This window comes from Idiotropiscis lumnitzeri, chromosome 6 (assembly GCF_059441095.1).
Source record: "Idiotropiscis lumnitzeri isolate Australia: NSW breed Sydney's pygmy pipehorse chromosome 6, RoL_Ilum_1.0, whole genome shotgun sequence".
In the NCBI taxonomy this organism is placed as follows: domain Eukaryota; kingdom Metazoa; phylum Chordata; class Actinopteri; order Syngnathiformes; family Syngnathidae; genus Idiotropiscis; species Idiotropiscis lumnitzeri.
Genome location: NC_142396.1, coordinates 12,109,689 through 12,129,090, shown reverse-complemented (window position 1 = coordinate 12,129,090; position 19,402 = coordinate 12,109,689). Strand labels below are relative to the sequence as shown.

General features: G+C 43.3%; 2 protein-coding genes across 10 annotated transcripts in view; both read left to right on the top strand.

Annotated features, from left to right (window-relative positions):
* Window positions 1-8,785, top strand: part of kif21a (kinesin family member 21A) — a 33,000-nt gene extending 24,215 nt beyond the window's left edge. For 5 of the 9 annotated variants that reach the window (XM_088298071.1, XM_088298074.1, XM_088298075.1 and 2 more), the window contains 11 exons: window positions 741-798; window positions 887-938; window positions 1,222-1,388; window positions 1,504-1,632; window positions 3,286-3,422; window positions 3,791-3,965; window positions 4,685-4,849; window positions 4,939-5,056; window positions 5,774-5,944; window positions 6,385-6,584; window positions 7,202-8,785. In XM_088298071.1, the coding sequence (XP_088154197.1) occupies window positions 741-798; window positions 887-938; window positions 1,222-1,388; window positions 1,504-1,632; window positions 3,286-3,422; window positions 3,791-3,965; window positions 4,685-4,849; window positions 4,939-5,056; window positions 5,774-5,944; window positions 6,385-6,584; window positions 7,202-7,307 (1,478 nt within the window). In that variant the 3' untranslated portion in view covers window positions 7,308-8,785. The remainder of the gene's footprint in view (window positions 1-740; window positions 799-886; window positions 939-1,221; window positions 1,389-1,503; window positions 1,633-3,285; window positions 3,423-3,790; window positions 3,966-4,684; window positions 4,850-4,938; window positions 5,057-5,773; window positions 5,945-6,384; window positions 6,585-7,201) is intronic. The other 4 variants (XM_088298076.1, XM_088298079.1, XM_088298073.1 and 1 more) reach the window with 3 other exon arrangements.
* Window positions 8,786-12,250: 3,465 nt separating this feature from the next.
* Window positions 12,251-19,402, top strand: part of LOC148335270 (copine-8-like) — a 35,938-nt gene continuing 28,786 nt past the window's right edge. The window contains exon 1 of the mRNA XM_088298834.1: window positions 12,251-12,547. Coding sequence (XP_088154960.1) covers window positions 12,471-12,547 — 77 coding nt within the window. The 5' untranslated portion in view covers window positions 12,251-12,470. The remainder of the gene's footprint in view (window positions 12,548-19,402) is intronic.

The window sequence follows — 19,402 nt, the reverse complement described above, 5'->3', positions numbered from 1 at the left end:
GGTAAAACAAACCTTTAATATTCAGAGATTAAACTCTAAATTCAACAAGGAAAATATGATCTTTGATTCCATGAAAAGTTTTTAAGAATATCTATTTTTATTGATGTTATTTTTTGGGGGGATATTTATTTATTAATTTTACTAGGCTGAGGAAAAAAAGGTCATGGGGATGACATGGCTTGCTGGTAGTGGCCATTTCCCAAGCTAGAGGTTGTGGGTTCGATCCCCTACCGTTGTGACCATGTCGAAGTATCCTTGAGCTAGAAATTGAACCTGATGGTATGTCATCAGTAGATGTGAAGCGCTTTGAGGACCCTAATAGGCGGAAAGGCGCTCTACAAGTGAAAGACCATTTAGTCAGCCGCAAAATAGAAATAGAAAAATAATATACGTACGTACAAGATAAAAGCTTTAATTTCACTAGAAAAAAAGTCATGTTTGAACCAAATTGAGCGGTTTAGTATTTTAGTTCTCCTAACAGTTATACTTTACTTTTACACGGCCATTGAGTGGTCTTCACCCTTGCGTTACCTCCATTAAAATAACAGTCTTTGTGTACAGTGAATAAAGATTTTATTTATGGCAACAGTTAAACCTTGGAGCTGATAAATTTACTTTGCCTTACTTCCAACCACGAATGGCGTATGTTTCACTTTGGAGGTTCCACTGGAAGTGACTGTGTTGACTTTTTTTTTTTTTTTGTGAAAGTGTCTCTTGACACCTGTTTTCTTTTTCCTCAGAAAATGGCGACGACAGCAGCAGCGACGAGTCGGCCGCCAGCCCGTCAGCAGACGGAAAGTAAGTTTGCTGTGGCATCGCTTCCTGTTTCTATGACTATCGACAAGATGATACCACACGAAGAAAGCTGTTTGTATTGTCCTTTCAGCACGGTGCCGGATTTCATGAAGATCTGTGGTGAGACCAAGTCCAGGAATAAGGTATTTGTCAACGTAGCATTTTTCTATTTGTTATGATCTGATTTTTATCAAAGTTGTATGCACTTTTTATTTATTTTTTTGCCAACCGACCATGCATAGTTTTTTTTCTGATATTCAAATAGAGATTTTGATCTAATTATACATTGATATCAAAGTCATGTGAATTCCCAAATACAGCTGTTGGAGTCCATTCCATAAAAGTGACAACAGTGCAATCTGATTGGACGTTGAGGCTATATTGCAGCATGATTATTGTATGTGGATTCGCTTCGTGTCTTTGCAGGCCCGCCGGCGGACCACCACTCAGATGGAGCTCCTGTATGCGAACAGCGAGGCTGCGCCCGACACGGCCGATTTCTCCGGCCCTGTTTTGCCACTAGCAGAGACGCCAGACGGTGGCGGGGACTTTGCGGCGCTCTCACCCAGCTTCTCCTCCAAAATGTACAGTTTGTAAGTTGTTGAATTTCCTTGTGTTGACCTGCATGCGCCTCATCATCATTTCACCCCCATTTTTTGTTGTTTTCCAATTGATTTGTCCCCTTAAACTGTTGAATCCGATGATCAGTTCGGGCCCCAGAAAGCCATCGGCTGCTGAAAAGCGAGCTTCGCCGGCACCTTCGCCGCTCTCTCGCAGGAAGACGTATGACAAGGCCCAAGCGGCAGACAGCAGGGCAAAGCTCAAGGAGATTAAACAGTAAGAGCTAACAGTAACACCCAAAAGGCTACAGTAACTCCACTAATCCGGTCCAGCTTTGGAGAGCATGGCACGAAATTGATCAACTAAATTGAGCAGTTTTTCAAATTCTGACCTCTTTCTACTTGCTTCCCATCACTCCTTTACAGTACTCAGCAAAACTTGCCGTCATTCTCCACCCAAGAACAATGGCATAAACTCAAATGTTTTGCAATTTTGTGTTGGCTATGTGTCTGATTGTGCTTGAATTTTAGTACCCAACGGACAAAATCTCTAGGACGTCGCTAAAGGATCCTTTTGGAAGGACCCCTAGAAAACAGCCTGATTCGGCTCTTTCAAACCAACATGGAACCAATATTTTCAGCAATTGCTTCCTGAGACTCACAAAATCATTTTGTTACATGAAACTGGCTTTGGAGTCAAATGACAAGTCATCAGAGACTATCTTGCCAAACAGATGATTTAGTAAGTTCATGCCAACCAGCTGTCCAATAAAATTGACAAACATCTCTGGACTTTGTCCTTGGAGACCCCCTGACAAAATGAGCCAAGCATGGCTTTTCAATCCTTTTTTTTGTGGGTCTACTCCAAAATTCATGTTGCTAAGCAAAACTACTTTCAGGGGCCGAACCAATGGCATGTCATCAAACGTCCGACTCATAGTAGCCAATATACTATCTGATGACCACTATTTTAGCCAATAAATGAAACAAAAACATTAATGTAGCCAAAATTGACTGTACATGAACACCTAAGACAAAGTGCAAAACAACATGAGGGCCGTAAACTGTATTTCTTGTATTAGATAATGGCGGCTATGGGAATGAACAGTTTCATACACTGTATATCTCCCAAAAATAATTCACACAACTTTAAAACGCTGTGTAAAATAGTCTTAGATAATGGTGCACGTGAGAATTAACAATTGCATACACTGCATCTTTATTTCACAAAAGCGCCAACAATTATAAAATGCTGTAATATGCTCTACAAAAGTATTTTTCGTGCCTTAGCCGCTTGTGTATGCGAGCAACAAAATTCTCATGATATATTGTTTTCTAAAGTCACAGCTTACAATGGCGTTCGAAAAACATTTTTCGTCATCCAAGTGAGTGTGAGTGGGGGAGAAGTGTGTGGCACGTCGCTGGTTTATGTGTGAGGGGGAGGGGCCAGTCACACTCGCAAAAAATGGCACACAGCATTAGTGCAAAAGAAACTCAGCAAAAAGGTTAATACATAGGTTGCATATTTATTGACGTCGATTTTCCGTGCTTAATTGTATTTGGCCCTTGTTCATTATACGACTACCGTACCCTCCACATCATGAAATGATAACATAGCAGTCATCAATGTGACTTTGTGTCCCATTGGATTATTTTTGTGGTAAAGAATAAGTGAGTGTACAAAAACATCCTCATCTCAGTGGCACCACCTTTTTTGCTAAAATGTCACATGAACGCATGTCAACGGGAAGAGACCGTTTCTATTCATCCCTTCTTTTTTTGTGTTTTATCCCTTTTGTGTCCACCTTATTCTTAATGATCTGAACTTTCCACAGAGCTGCATGACTCGAGTGTGAGTGTCCCATTGAAGGTAGTCGCCCAGGCGATAGTTAGACGGCACGCAAACGGCGATGTTTGTTTCATTCCGCAGGGGCGTCATCCACCCGGTGGCGTCCACCAAGAGTCGCTCGGCCTCCTTGCTGCAGTGCGTCCACGTGGCCGAAGGACACAGCAAAGCCGTGTTGTGCGTCGACTGCACCGACGACCTGCTCTTCACCGGATCCAAAGGTATAGTTAAGCGACAATTTTTTTCCTGGCTTTTCAGGGGGTGCAACTGATTGGTTGCCTCTTTCAAAAGTTACCTCTGTAACTACGATTCTATGAATCCTGAATGTCCTGCGCTTAAAGCACTGAACGTCCTGGCAGTCTGCAGGAATTAAATATATCTTACATTTTTATCCGGATACACACGCTTGTCAATATTTGTGTTTTCACGTGTGTAGAGACTTCCAAATATGCAAGTCCCAATCAGAGGAAGACTGCAGTTTGCAAAAGGGCTTTTGCGCTGCCTGGTGCTTGGGCCTTAATTTCCCACAATGCCTTGCTCAAACTCCCGCCATGCCAGATGCTGACTCTCTGTCCTCATCTTCCGTCAGACCGCAGTTGCAAGGTGTGGAACCTAGTGACGGGCCAAGAAATTATGTCGCTGGCTGGACACCCCAACAACGTGGTGTCGGTGCGCTATAGCTCCAGCCTGGTCTTCTCCGTCTCTACCTCTTACATCAAAGTGTGGGATATCCGCGACTCGGCCAAGTGCATCAGGACTCTCTGGTGAGTGAGCGGGAAGGGTGGGGAGAGGTGCTCCACAATGTTTTGTACGTCCGTGTTTATGTTCTGGCGACCTGCACACCTTATCATCTCGAGGCCTCGGATTTTAAGTTGAGGCTTATCCTGCAATTAAACTAAACTTGGGCTCATAGAGGTTTGCCCCAGAGTTGACATCACGTGGAGTCATTTCTAGCGATTTCCATTCTAGTTGATTAACATGGACACGCAACATGGTGGACTAACCTGGTTATTAGTTTTGCCCATTTGTCTCAGGTTGTACGTTCTTTGGAGACTTTGCCACCAATTAGCCTTCCAGTCAACTAACAGAGTTATGCGTGTGTCCACATTTATTTTCCAGGGAGCTACGCGATGTGAGGAAAGTTCATTTTCCCATTTGCACTATTGTAGACTGCTGAGGTTACTCCATAATGTTGTGTGCGTCCATGTTTTGGTTCTCCAAAGCTTTATGACTTCTGAACTATTACCACTCTTTCCGACAATTAGCATTTCAACCCACTAAACATGGAGGCACACAACATTGTGGAGTGCTAGTACTACATTCTGGAAAGCTAAACACATCATTCCCACGCAGTGAATCTCAGAACCTCCGATATGTGGAGCAGTTTCTTTTGCTCTTATTCGTCCAGTAAACTGACATGGTCACTCCACAGTGTTGTGTGTGTTCTGTAACACTATATACTGGTACCCCTTTTTGTCTACAGCTCCTCCGGTCAGATTAATGTCGGCGACGTGTGTGCATCCAACACCAGCCGTACAGTCACCATCCCGGCGGGTGAAAACCTGATCAACCAGATTGCACTGAACCCCAACGGGACGGTCCTGTACGCCGCGGCCGGAAACTCGGTCAGGGTGTGGGATCTACGAAGGTTTGGGACCCGACTCCCGTTCCTTTCTTTGCATCTCTATACCGTTTAAGAATATACAATGTATTGACCATGATCAATTATTTCTGTAGGTTTGCATCCACTGGGAAACTCATTGGCCACCAGGGTCCTGTTATGTGTTTGACTGTGGGCCATTCGGGGAACAACCAGGACGTGGTGATCACTGGCTCCAAAGACCACTATGTCAAGGTTTGTTATTCCAGTAAACCAGGGATGGTCAACTTAAATCTTGGACAGGTGGTACAATTTTTCATCAGTGCTACTGGGGGGCACTGATAGGACCACACACTTCCTAACTAGATGTATGAAAAAATATATATTTTTAATATAAACAAAATACGTGCTGTATTGCAAAATATGCATTCTTAAAATATAAACATTTTCATCTTACTTTTTCCATTGCATGTATAAAAGATCCCCTAACCTATAATCCAACAACAAAGGCTTTGAAGCAAACGACAAAATACGTTTTTTTTTTCAGTGCAAAGGGTTCTCTTGCGTGACAATTACGTTCAAGGTTGGCACAAAATTGCTAAACAAGAAACCAACAGGAATCGCAGATTTGCAAGCTTTTTTTTTCCCCTCATATTTTTTCAGATTTTGGTTTTTCCCATTTCCCTCTTCCCTCTGTTTTGTGTGGAAAACTATATTCAATGTTTTTAAGATGTTGCCTATTCAGCGTTTTTCAAGTTTGTTTAAAAAAAAAAAGAAGCAATTTTTCATTTTATTTGTTTTCCCTCTAAAATTAATCAAGAGGCAAATCAGTGTGGTTCTGGGACGCCAGTTGTCTATCCCTGCTGTCGACTGACATGTCAAATAAGAAGGTTTAATCACTCAAATCACTTCTATCCCTCACTATGAAAGCTTCAATATTGGTTCTGCATTTGTGTTAATGTTTGTGTGTAGCTCTTTGACGTGACTGAAGGCTCCCTTGGAAGCATCAGCCCAACGCACAACTTTGAGCCCCCCCACTATGACGGGATTGAGTCTCTGGTAATCCAGGGCGACTTCTTCTTTAGCGGCTCACGCGACAACGGCATCAAGAAGTGGGACCTGGACCGCAAGGACTTGCTGCAGGTGCTGCTTGCGTAATGGCACATGATTAGTGGTACATTAGAAACTGACACGATTGCTCTACAATTTTGTGGGCACTCACGTTTGTGTTCCTGTGAGGTACCGCGCAGATATTTTTTTCTTCCCGCCTAGCTTGCATCAAACCTTGCATTATATGGAGACACAAATTTAAATGCAAGCTAGAGTCAAAGTTGATGAAAGGTGTGGTTGCTCCACAGTGTTGTGTGTCCATGTTTATGTTCCACCCAGTTTACCTCCAAATTTATTTTGAAACATTGCCTTTAACAATGATTAGCAATCCAATATTGTGTCTGGGTTGCTCCACAGTGTTGTGTTATGCTACATATTTTCATTGTTTTTCTACATTTCATCATAATTATTTTTGTTTTTAACTCTCCTTGATCCAATTCTTTAATCAATCCCTTCAACCTTTGTCCCATCAGCAAGTCCCGAATGCCCACCGCGACTGGGTATGTGCCCTGGGGGTGGTCCCCGGCTCGCCAGCCCTCCTGAGTGGCTGTCGTGGAGGCGTGCTCAAACTCTGGCACACAGACAGTCTGGCTGGCCTGGGCGAGCTCAAGGGTCACGACAGCCCCATCAACGGCATCTCCACAAACTCCAGCCACTTGTTCACCGCCTCTGAGTGAGTTTGCATATTCATTTGCGAACAACTGATGAGGATTTTTTTTTTTTAATGCTGATTCCGATATTGGGGAGAATTCCAATAACAAATTAAGTGGCCAATTACTTTGAAAATATATATTGCTTTGTATAGTGAATTTAACATTACAGCAGAAAGAAAAATTTCACAAAACCAACATTTTTTTAATTTTTTTTTTTGGGTCGGGATTAGATTTCATTATCATTGTTTTATATGGAAATGCATAAAAAAAAGGTGGGGCTGTTCTAGGTTTGTCCAGATTAGATTAAGTCACTAAGCAGAGCGACGTCAGTTATTATTCAATGCCAGCAGTTTTCAGAACCTCCGTTACCCTAACACTTGAGAAAAAAAAAATATCTGGGGTTGAAGACCGAAATACGTCTTTAGGAATGATAATAGTCCGTGCTCGACTTGTATGGTGGTTACAGTATGCCATGTCTACCTTTTAAGGGACTTGTCGCACGAGGAAATTTATCAACACATCATCGCTAACGTCTCTTTTGGGGGGGTGAGGAGTGTTCTTTCGAGAAGGAGGGTGCATTTGATATTTCAAATGAGAACAAATGCTTGATTTTGTTGTGGTTGTTTTTGTCCCTCAGTGATCATACAGTGAAGATCTGGCGTGCACGCAGCGGCGGACTGGACGGCACTTTGGAGGCGGTTGACAATGCAGCAGACGAGGTGGCGAGAACTGAAGGCATTTAGGCACCTTCTGATGGACACGGTTATGATGTGCACTTTGATTCCCCTGATGCTTAATCTCTATGCCCGTACTAAGCCCCAACACACACACACGGCCACTAAGTGATAACTACTTATCAAGGTTGCTTTAAGTGCATTTTCCAAACATTAGCGATTTCTTTAAGAATTATAGTGGTCCAACATGGCTGCCGCTCGTGCTCTGAATTCTTGGATGGAAGGTGTCGGGTTGCTAGCCGGTCTAAACAACCCAGCCCTGCCGCTTCCTGTTGCTGGATGTCCTCAAGTCAAGTCACTTGTAAAAGTGTCTTCATGTGACCCAAAAAAGCCACAAGTCTCCTTAACTCTTCTTTTTAAATCCATGGTTTTGTTAATTAAGTGTCCAAATGTGAAAAACGATGCTGGATGTGTCATATTTATGTAAACGTAGACCACGCTTGATTGTTTGTTGTGCGGGCTTCAAATTACCATGCAATGCAATTGGTTTTCTTGGCACGTAAGTCTTAAAAGTGAGGTTTTTTTTCTTTTTTTTTTTTAAGGATGAAGCCTTTAACACTATGTATTCTCAATATAGGCTACATACGGTGACATGCTCTGCACTTCATACACACATTGGCCCGCTCAGTCCTTTGTGTCTGAGTCCACGCTCACAACACTTAATGTACCGTATGTTGACATGGGCCATGCCCGCATCGCGTGTTGATGCGATTATGTTCTCATTGCAAAGATGATCACATGGTCTGTAGTCCCTCCACGAATGTTGTTACACCGTCACTACATGTAGATTGACATGGTTAGTGCTCACGACGTATATGTGACATGGTCCATGCACATTTCATGTGCAATTGTTATTGACTCACTCCATGTTGATATGGTCTGTTCTCACTTTGTGTATGTTGATATAGTCCACTCTCACTACATGTTGTCATGGTCTGCGCTCTCTTCGTGTCTGTGATCACGCTTATATGGAAAGGCTTCATGCTCATTATGAGTACACCACATGGTCCGTGCTCATTCCACCTACGGGAGACACGGCTATGGATGTGGTCTGCACTCACTTATTGTGCATTGACCGCATGCTCACCCTTGTTTTCGCCTTGCTCACTTTTATCAGAGGGCTTCTTATCGTGAGCTATGAGTGAGGCTCACTCTTTAGCATAGCAAATCGCTATTTATGTCATTTTATGTCACAGACCTTTTTGTAGAGGCGAGGCCTTCAGATTTCATGAATGTTTTGGTGATGACGACGCAAATGTGATAATGTTTTCTTTTGGGACCACCACTAGGAACGCTTTCTGATTTTATTTAATTAATTCCCGCTTAGATTATTTTTGTTGTTAACAGTTTGGTTCAGCGTAATTCCGGACGTTCCCTCTCCTTTTGGAATTGTAGAAGCCATCTTCCTAATGGCCGTCCGTCTCTGTAGCTATTCTAATGTCAGATGATGCCCCGTGAGAATAAACGCCATCTGTCAAAAAACAAAACTGATCCCACGTGCTTTCATTTTTGCACAAAACACTGTTGTTGTTTTTTCCCCCCTCATCAAATTTAGTTTTTATACTCTCAAACTACTCGGGTGAAAATCTGTATGAGAACAAATAAATATTCCTGCTTTCCACAGGACACATTCTTCAAAACTAGGGGCCTCTTTGAATTCTTATATCGTTTTCATCTAAGTCCCACCCAGTCACCTCAGATGTGCCCCAAGGCTCTGTCCCAGGCCCCCTATTGTTTATCTACCTCCTTCCCCTTGTCACTATTTTCCAAAAATGGTAACAATGGAAACCTATCCAACACTGCCTGCAAACATGTCAGACGCATGTCCTACTACACTCACAATGACTTAGTTAGGAAAAGTGTAGTCGGATTCAATTGAAACAAGGAAAGGAAGCACGTTTTCATAGCTCCTTGACCTGATGGCCTAATCCAACAATGGTGCCATGAAGGTTCGGAGATTTAACGTTCCGAAGAGGCACCCATGACATTGCGCGATGTACTATACCTGTGAAAAAATTACCAAACATAGCCACCAGGTGGCAGCAGCAGCTAAGGCAGACAAAATGAACCCAGTGGCAGTGCTGCGTCTCAATAGCTAAACACGTCACACAAGTTCATCCCAGTTGATTGTGGTCTACACTTTCTGCGTGCATGTTGAGTTGGTCTGTGTTTACCACGTAAGTATGGTCACAAGCTTGCCAAGTCTGTTGACATGACTCATAGAACACGTCAACAGGCATGATGTAACTATGTGATAGTGTGTCTGTACATTGATTATGGCCCATGCTCTGTTGACATCTTCTACACATGCTATTTGTATGCTGACATAGTCCCTGCTCACTACATCTAGAGTGGATAGAAAGTCTACACACCCCTGTTAAAATGTAAGGTTTTGTGATTTAAAAAAAGAGGTAAAGACAAATCAGCCGCCATTAATATACATTGTTTAACCTGTGCAAGTCCACTGGGAAAAAAACTCAATCAAATCTTAAAGAGAAAGTAAGTAAAAATAAACGAGTGCGCTCATTTGGAAGCACAGGTGTGCACATGCACCTTCTAATAACGGGAGGTATGACTGTGTTAGCGTTAGGAATTAACCAGTCCCATTCAAAATTGTGTGATTTAGCACACAAGTGCCTCCATTTAAAATGCCTCTGATTTACCTCTAATAACATGAAACGGTTCTCGTGGGTTTTTACGAACATTTTAGTGGTCACGTCTTTTGTCACAAGCAATGATTCGCAGCGAGCTTCCATAGCATCACAAGGATCTCATTGTTTCTTTTATTTAACCAGGAAAGGTCCCGTTGAGTTACAGTTACTCTTCTCACGGGGACTCTTAGCCAAGACAGACGGCAGAAAACTGCAGATTAAACAAAAAGACAACAAGGACACACACTACACAATTGACACTCCGAAAAGTGAAGAAGAGCAGTAGACATTACACGGGCAAGCTAATACAAACAGACATCGGGGAGAGACATTGGGTTAAAAACAGTTGCATTGTTCCCTCAGGGTTGATTTTCAAATGTTTTTAAATGAACCAAATATATTACTGTTCAGGAACTACAAGTATCATTGCAAACTTTCAGTCCAACTTGCCTTGTTGTTTCCTCAAAGCCTCCCGGGCGGCAACACGTTGATGCTTATTAAAGCGCGGGCGTTCATTCATCCTAATTTAAAAACAGCAGCAGCAGCACGCGGACCTTTTTGCAGCATTGCACATGTGGGAGGAGATGCCAACTCAGCGCAACTTTTCATTGGGAACACCCTTTGAATTCAGGGCACGGGGATTCTCATTTAAGACCTTACTTTCTTTTGTTTAGTGTGCTATGCTAAGTTAAGGCAGTTTTAATGTTATTGTAGTTAACTTATTTTATCTATCTTTAATGAGGAAAATTATGGGGGGGTTTCCCCCATACCTGTCCAGCTGATGCAAAAATGTCACTGATGTTTTTCTTACATTGTGTTTAATAATAAAGTGGATTCACTGTCTTGTCTTCAAGGCCTGATGCAATTAAATGTGAGACTTTTCACCTGCCTGCTGCATTCCTGTCAACTCAGCAGATATTTTCACTGTATGTATTTGGAATATTTGGAATTGGTGTCTTTTGGCTTTTTTTTTAAATGTCATGATAAGCTTCAGGTTATGGTGTCGAAAAAAAAAAGCCACTTGTTACGCAGCATCTTTCATGGGTGGGACTTTTGCTGAAATATGACCTCCATGTTGACTAGCACTAACAGATGTCCAGTGTTTGCCTCTCAGCTTCATGCTGGGCTTGCTAATTACCGTTGTCTTGCTCAAGCAGCCATCTAGATCATGTAGAGAGCTTCACCGCCATCTTTGTTTTGGTCACACTGGGAACCGTGCCCCAAAGTGAGTCGCTATTGCTGATTGTGATGAAGAGTGAAACCCCCAGTCGGCTAGACAAGGCTTCTCTGTGAGAGGTTAGCATGGATGCTAACAGTGGTTAGCGTTGCACCGCTGCCATTTTGCTCCGGGCGTGTCCGAGGTGGTCAAGATGGTACCCGATGGCGAACCATCTGCCGAATCACAGCTGGGCTGGACCACCCTAGTGTGACTTTGACGACTTTCTTTTCCAAGGTGCGGCTTTTTCTTGGGCTTTTTTGGAAGTGATGTCACATGTAAATCATCACTCTTTGTCAAATTTTGTTTTGAGTGCTTCACTTATTTTTACACTTGCAATCAATTACATATATTGATCCAGACACTTGAAATGGAAACCTCTTTCACCTTCAAGCCCCTTCTCTCTCCTTCTTTTATCTCTCTCTCTCTCTCTCTTTTTATTTTTCTTTCTCCCTCATTAGCGAATTGTGAATTTCCTCTGTCTTTCTGTCATTCTCTGTTTGGCCACTTCGCCTCTTCCCCTTTTCCTCGCTTAACTCTCTCCTGTGCTTTCCCTGCCTCTGCCTCTCACCTGTTCTCTCTTTCTCTTCCTCTCCCCTCTGCCTCTTCTCTCTCTGTCTCTTTCCCTCTCTCACTCAATCCCTCTCTCTCCAATATTCTTTCTGTTTCTCTCCCTCCCCCCTGTCCTCTCCCTTTCTTTTCCGTATTTCGTTACTTTGTCTCTGAACTTCTCTCCCTCTCTGTTCGTGTCCACTCTTTCTTTTTCTGTCTCTCTTGCTCTATCACTCACGTTGCCTCATTCACTCTCTCTGTTTCTTTCTTTCCATCTCTGACTCTCCTTGTTTTCTCCCTCTCTCAGCATCTCTATCTCCCCTCCCTCCCTGAGTTGCACTAACCTTCCCTCTCGACTTCCCTTATTCCCCCTCTCTCATTCTCACCGTGAGTGCTATATTACAGGTATGAATGTAATTATTACACACAGTTGCTTTAATCCTCAGCCAATTGAAAGCCTTCCTTCCCTCACTCTCTGCCCCCCCCTTCCCTGCCCCACTCTTTCTTTCTCTGCCTCAGTGTTGTCACACACTCCCATCCTTTTCCCGCGCTTGGAAGCTTCCACACGTCGGCGCTCGGGCGGGAGCATCGGACGGAGGAGCCTCCTCCTTCCTCGTCCTCAGTCCCACCACTTCCACCACCACCACCAACTCCCATTCGTCTTCTCCCCCGCGACACGACCACCATCATCATCATCCAGCTCCTTTCTGTCCCTCTCATGCCCGCCACTGAGGCTTTTCTGCAGCTTGGAGCATGGCGTGCATCGGGGACGCGGACCCCTTCACCGCGGCCATCCCCGCCACCAAAGTTGAACTCACAGTGTCATGCAGGTACAGAACATGCCTCGTTTACTCTCATGTGTATGTGTGCATGTGATGCTTAATTTGGGCGAAGCTGTCGTGTGTGTGTGTGTGAGCTGACACGTGTGGAGATGTTTCACATTGGTGGCAAGACTGTGCTTTATTTATTATTGTTAATTTTATACGGCGCTGCCTTGACTTATTAGGTTGATTTATTCCGTGACCATGCTTACAACTCAGTTTAAAAGAATTGAAATGCCATAACTCTGTCCAGACCACAAAAAAATTAGGTTAGACCTTTTTAATAAGGGGAAAATAACACTGTATCGTATAAGACATAAGAGAATAATATTATGGCGCATAATCCGTGTGTTGGGTGTGTACCTTCAAGGGGTGTGGCAAATTGAGTCGGATTGGCCGGTTGGCATGCGTGTGAGTGTCTGGGTGTGAGTCGTGGCTCATGGCAGCTTTTAGTGGCTGATGTTTTAGTTTGTTCAGTAAACAATTGGAAGTGAAGGCTCTTAAAAACCGGTACATTGGGGGGACTGATACGCTAACTAGGGTACCACTGTAGCTGTATTGTATTAAAGGTTGATTTTTTTTTTTTAATTCGATCTGATGAGGTGTTGTACCTGTCATATTATATTTCAATATTATTGTGTTAGCTATTAGTTGTGTACAGCAATGTGTCACACTGAGAGCTGTTCCTAATATTTTGACCCTCTGGTGCAGCTCAACAGGCTCACAAAAATATGAGAAACTGCTCTCAGTATGATTGAATTGAAAGTCAGCATACCGTATTAAAGGCAGACGTTTTTTTATTTTTTTATTAATTGGATCTGACGAGATGGTGTTCCTAATGAAGTGTCCAGGTTGTGTAGATGGTGCTAGACAACTACTACATATTCCCGATTGTTTATCATGATGCACATGGATTTATTCCCCTCCTCCCACAATGAATAGAGTGGGCGTCCCTCTGTGACGGCGTCTGCGTCCCAGTTTAGTCACCGGGTTCACTTAAGAAAAACAAATGAAAAATAAAATTCCTCTTTTGGGGGGAAAAAAGGGAGTAATGGTAATAATCTCTGTCGCTCACCAATACAGCAGCACCTCAACGGTTGCAGCTGAGGAAACTGGGCACGAGGGGGACCAAATAAAAATTACTGTATCCTCACAACATTAAAAAATGATTAATATTATCATCGAGCATAGTAGAAATCGTAGTACCGGCCAGCCGTGTGTAAATTTCATTCATATTTCAAAGATTGGCCAACGGAATTGAAATTTATCAGCGACTGTTTCACATGAGCTAAACATGACCAAACGATTAGTGACAGCTTGGTTGGCTTGCTTGATTAACGCCAGTAGACAAGAGTCACCTTCAGCTTTTATCTCACTCAGCATCAGGGAATTTGGTAGGAATGCATATCATGTGTAGATCCCCCAAAAAAGTCTCAAGAAGGCATGCCTGAAGACACATGAAGTCCCCGTCATTTTGCAGATGTTCCTCAAAGACAAACTCACCCTATGGATTTTGTCAGATTGCTACCAAATTTGAATCCCAAATACCAGACAGATGGGCGGACGATAAATCGTGAAGCCTTCCAGTTTTTGTCATCGCCTGCGGATGGAGCAGGGTGTTGAAATTTTATCATTTGCCATTGGTTCAAGAGGGAACCTCTCATTTTTGTAAATTTCAACTCCTAAAACCAGTTTCATCGGGAAAAAGACTTTGGTTTGCACGTCTGTATAGATAAGCACAAAAAAACTGACCATGACCACAAAGACACAGGATGCAGCAATTTTTGGTTCAACAAGGCACCCAATAACGTTAGTAAAAAATCAGAACCCGGAAACTTATTTCACTTGGCAACACGATTTGTCAGGCATGTCTACCATAAGTAGACCCACAAAAAAGTACCAACAGTCCGTGCCCAAAAAGACGCAGGAAGTATAAGCGGCTGTCGTAGTGCACCCTAGAAAGTTTCACTTAATATGAAATTTGGTCCATCACAAATCGGTTCACAACATAGTATCAGGAAGCCATGCCCGAAAAGACACCTGTAGTCTGCCATATTTGAAGCGGCCAAATTTTCCATTTCCAGAGAACCGTTCAAGTCAAAGTGCTCTTTGAAATGAAATGTACGAATGTCACGTGTCTGACGATGAGGCCTATCTGGCAAGAGTCACAGGCTTCCCACCCTTCTGCATGTGCTGGATAGGCGGTGTGATATTCTCACTTTGCTGTGGTGCGTAATGTCTGGAAGATGGTTCACATTTACATCGGAGCAGAAGGACTGACATGCACACGCACAAACACACGTTTGAGTGACAGCGTGTTGCGAGCAGACGCCATTGAGCAACCACGCAGATGTTGGGAAAGTCAGAGCGTCAAAGATCTCACGACCGCCGCCTGTCTCAGGGTCCGAGCGCATTGTGGAGTTGGAGCCGTGTGACATTTAGGGCCCACAAAAGGCGAGGCGGAGGAATTGACGCGTTGAGATGTAGTTCCATTGAAGACTCCCTGCCGACCCCGCTGCGAGGTGGGTCGATGTGTCAGTGCCAATGTTGCGCTTTTCTCGCATCTGTGAAAAAAGAGACACCATACGTGCAACAACAGCACTGAGGAAGAACCTTTAAGGGATGGAATCAATATGCTCTACTGTATTGGCGTTTTTTTTTTTTTTCACCAAAAGTACGAGGAACATGTATTGGAAAAATGTTGTCGATTTTGTCTTTCATACAGCGCATTGCAGCCCACACAGAACATTACTGAAAATACAACAAACAAAAAAATACTGCATAAATAGCATATATGTCTTTCACGCCCAAAATTTTCAGTTGCACAGGCATTGTAAAATTGAGTTTCTGACTGAAAAAAGTCATAGGTGTATATTTTGTCTTTCTTTCCAACAAAAAATGACACTTTTGAAGGGGGGTTAAGTCTTAGACTTTCACGCTGAGATCCTGTAAAATTTTAACTTCCAAGCCACAACAGATGATTAATTTCCTAGAGATGCCACTGAAGCCCATGTGGCTTTATTTATTTTTTTAGCATAGTCAGTGGTTTAAGACTTTGTGTTTCACACATTCTCCCCCCAAAACTGCTTCAATCGAAACAGTTGATACCTCATTTTGGGTTTCATATGAACTCAGTAAAACTACTTAAAAAAAAAAAAAAAAAACAGCAAAAAAAAAACATGATTTTCCAGGCCGTTTAAAATGGGTTTACAACATAGACTTTCACACAGATATTTCACAAAATTGCTGCATCCGATCCATAAATGGAGATCACGTATTTTTGTGAATTTCACACAGAATGCAGTGAAACAACATGGAAAAAATGCGGCACAAAACTGATGCTTTCACAGACTGGTAAATGGGGTCTAAGACTTTGTGACGTTAACACAGGCAAATTTGCCTCTTCAGAGCACATCATATTTGGTCCCTTTCATACAGAACTCAGCTAAGCCACACGAAAGAAGGGGTACTCTCAGGGAAGAAAAAATTTGAGTTTAAGACTTCACATAGAGATGCCAAAGATGGCTGAATCTTTTGTCATTTCACACGGAACCGAGCGAAGACAGATAGCAATGTCAAAGTGTCCTTATATTGAAGCCTTTTGCACAAATCACCTCAAAGTCTTTTCACAGAGAACCCAGCAAAGGCAGGATATTTCCATATCTTTGTGCGTGTTCTCATTCCAAGACAGTAAATGACATCAGCGCCTATGTCTGAATCAGAATCAGAATGCCCTTTAACGTGATTGGATGCCATGTATAAAATACATCAGGCGAGTGTCAAGTGTCATTACGGTTTTCTTAGCACCTCCAAAAGGTGAAATATTGACGTCATGATTCAGTGTTGTGTGTAGTTCATCCAGAGCAAGTACTTGGAAAACGCAGAAAAACGCTCAGTGTAACAGCTTGGCTGATAGGGTCTTTAAAACCTTAGGACCGAATGGCACCCTTGTGGTCATTCAAGTCAAAATGAGTTAGTTGTTTTCCAGTCTGACCCACTTTCCCGCCGCACTTCTATCCCGCACGGTGCCGTGTTCTCCGTCATAAATGATGGAACTCCAAATTAGCTTGAGCAACTTTTGGACTGCCTCCAAGTCTTCTTCTACTTCTTCTTAAGTCTTTCTGTCTTTAAGACAATTAAGATGTGTTTAGACTGACATCCTTTTGTATTTAGGTCGAGTTCGATTGTCATTTTAAGCAATTAATGTTCCAGTAGAGTGACAGGTGGTTGCTCCTCAATGTTGTCTGCCTCCATGTTTATGTTCTGGGGATCTAGGCTCCTTATTAGTTCCATCCGGTCTGCCTCGGAGCCTATGTCATGGAGACGGCATCTTTCCAGGCAGTAAGCATCTCACTAGAGTCCAGCGTGTAGTTGCTCCACAGTGTTGTGTTCCTCCACGTTTTATGTTAAGTGTCCCTTGAGTCTTACGTTACAAGGAGGCGGCAGCTCATCATTTTTGAATGACTCAAAATTTTGCCAAGTCTACCTTGGATCTTGTGCGGAAGACGGCGTCTTCAGCAACAATTAGCATTTCGGTAGAATCTGACGGGTGGTTTGCCCCACAATGTTGTGTCCATCCATGTTGCATCCAGTTAATGCCTCCCTCTGACTGTAGTTGAGTCTTTTAATACATCGCCGTTGTTATGTGTGTATTTGTAGACTTTCACCTAGAAAAGTAGTATGTCAATTTGCACTTTATTTTGCAATAATGGAAATGAAAGTCTGGTCTCATCTGGCTTTGCGTCTAAAGCAGCTTTTAAGCAGCGGGCGGCCATGTTGCGGCGAGCACGTGACAGGTCGCTGGTGGGAGTTCAAATGTAATTCAAGTGTAATTTCGGTGTCTGGAGGGAACACTGCCGTAAATGTTTGATGAGCGCGGAGCCACTCAGCCGGGGCCTCCCACCAGGGGACACTAGTTCTTTTTTTTTTTTTTTTTTTTCATTTTTTAATTTAGCTACATTTCAAAAGCGAGCGGGTTGGCATGAACAAATACACATGACACATGCTGCACGTGCACTTATACACATATTCACGCACATTTTCACACACACACACACACCCCAATACACTTGTACAAAAAACTAGGTACACTTGTCTACACACACATGTACTGTATGATATACACATTTACACGTGTAGACACACACACACACACCCCCCCACCCCCGCGCACGCATGCACGCACACACACACTTTTACCAAGACTTGGTTGACACCTTCGGATACGTGTGTATTCACAAACACGCACGTCTCAACCAATACACGGTGGACACCTGCACACTCACAAAGGCACGCACACACACACACACACGCACACACACACTTTGATTGTAGTTGTTTTCTGCCTTATTTCTTGGCTTTTTATCCGCCATTTATCTGGTTTGGCAGGTGAAGTCTCCCACTTCTCACTCCCACACACTCGCGAAGCTCTTGGATGCCATCCTGTCGGCTTATTATCATTTATTTAAGGGAGGGTTAGTTTTGGGGATTGGGTTGGGGTGGGAGTGGAGGGGTGGTATGGTACCATCTGGGCCACGCTGGGATCAGCAGAAGCCGTGAGCCTGATCCAGAAACATCACTTGACATCAACGGCTGCACGGCGCTCGCCGCCTGTCAAGTGGGACGGGACAGGACGGGACACGAGCGACACCGCGCTCGCCCCCCAGCTAGCATGATAGCTTCATCATCCAAACAACCCCGACGCCCCCACCAAACAGCCCTTCACAGCCCCTGCAGCAATTTAGAGCAACTGCTGGCATTGGCACATCACATCCGCGCACACTCTGTCAATGGAAAATGACACCCTATGTAAGTTTTTATTTGAGATATGTTAATGCTTTGTGTTACATTGGACGTTGTACAAATTCCTTTTGGACACAAATACTGTCAGATGTAATGCAACTTCCCGTTCGCCATAATTCTACCTTCTGATCGACTTGCTGTGCTGCTTTCGTCTGATCGTAATTGTACACCCCCTACGACTTCCAATCAGCCTTAATCCGCCTTCCTGTGCTCCCGTGCGTTACTTCCTATCGACTGCAATACTACTTCCTGTACTACTTCCTGTCACGCCTAATTGCGTTTCTCTACCACTTCCTCCTGAATGTAATTCCACTTCCCACGCTACTTCATCCACAATACCACTTTCAATACTCCTGTTCCGCGTAAATAATACCGCTCTCCTTCCTGTTGGCTATAATACAACTTGCTGTGATAATTCCTGATTTAGTTTTTTTGTACATTCTATGCTACTCCCTGTGCTAATTCCTGTCAGATGTATTTCTCCATGGTGTGCTACATCCTGTGCTGCCTTTTGCTGGCCATAATTCCTCTTTCTGTGTTATCTCCTGTTAGCCAGAACACAACTTCTTGTGTTTGGCTCCTGTTCAGTAGACTGACATATAGGTTGGCAAAATATATCTTCCTCTGCCAATTCTTGCATTGCTTCCTGATGTCCATAATTATTTTGTGCTACTTTCTGTGAGACATAATGCTGCTTCCAGATCATTTTCAATTATGTTCCACAAGAACCCGGTAATTTTTCATTGTGTTGTATCATGAGCTTATTGGTTTTTTTTATTGTCATATGGCTATTATTTTCATTGCATTATATCAGCACCCAATTGCTTTAAATTGTGTTACAACAGAAACCTTTTGGTTTTCATTTGCACGTATCAGTTCCCATCCATTATCTGAATCGCTTCTCCTCACGAGGGTTGCGGGCATGCTGGAGCCTATCCCAGTTGACTTCGAGGCAGCCTCAACTGGTTTCCATCTAATTGCAGGACACACATACTGTGGACGAAAAAAAACATTCACACTCACAGTCGCACTTAGGGTCTTCAACCAACCTACCGAGCATCT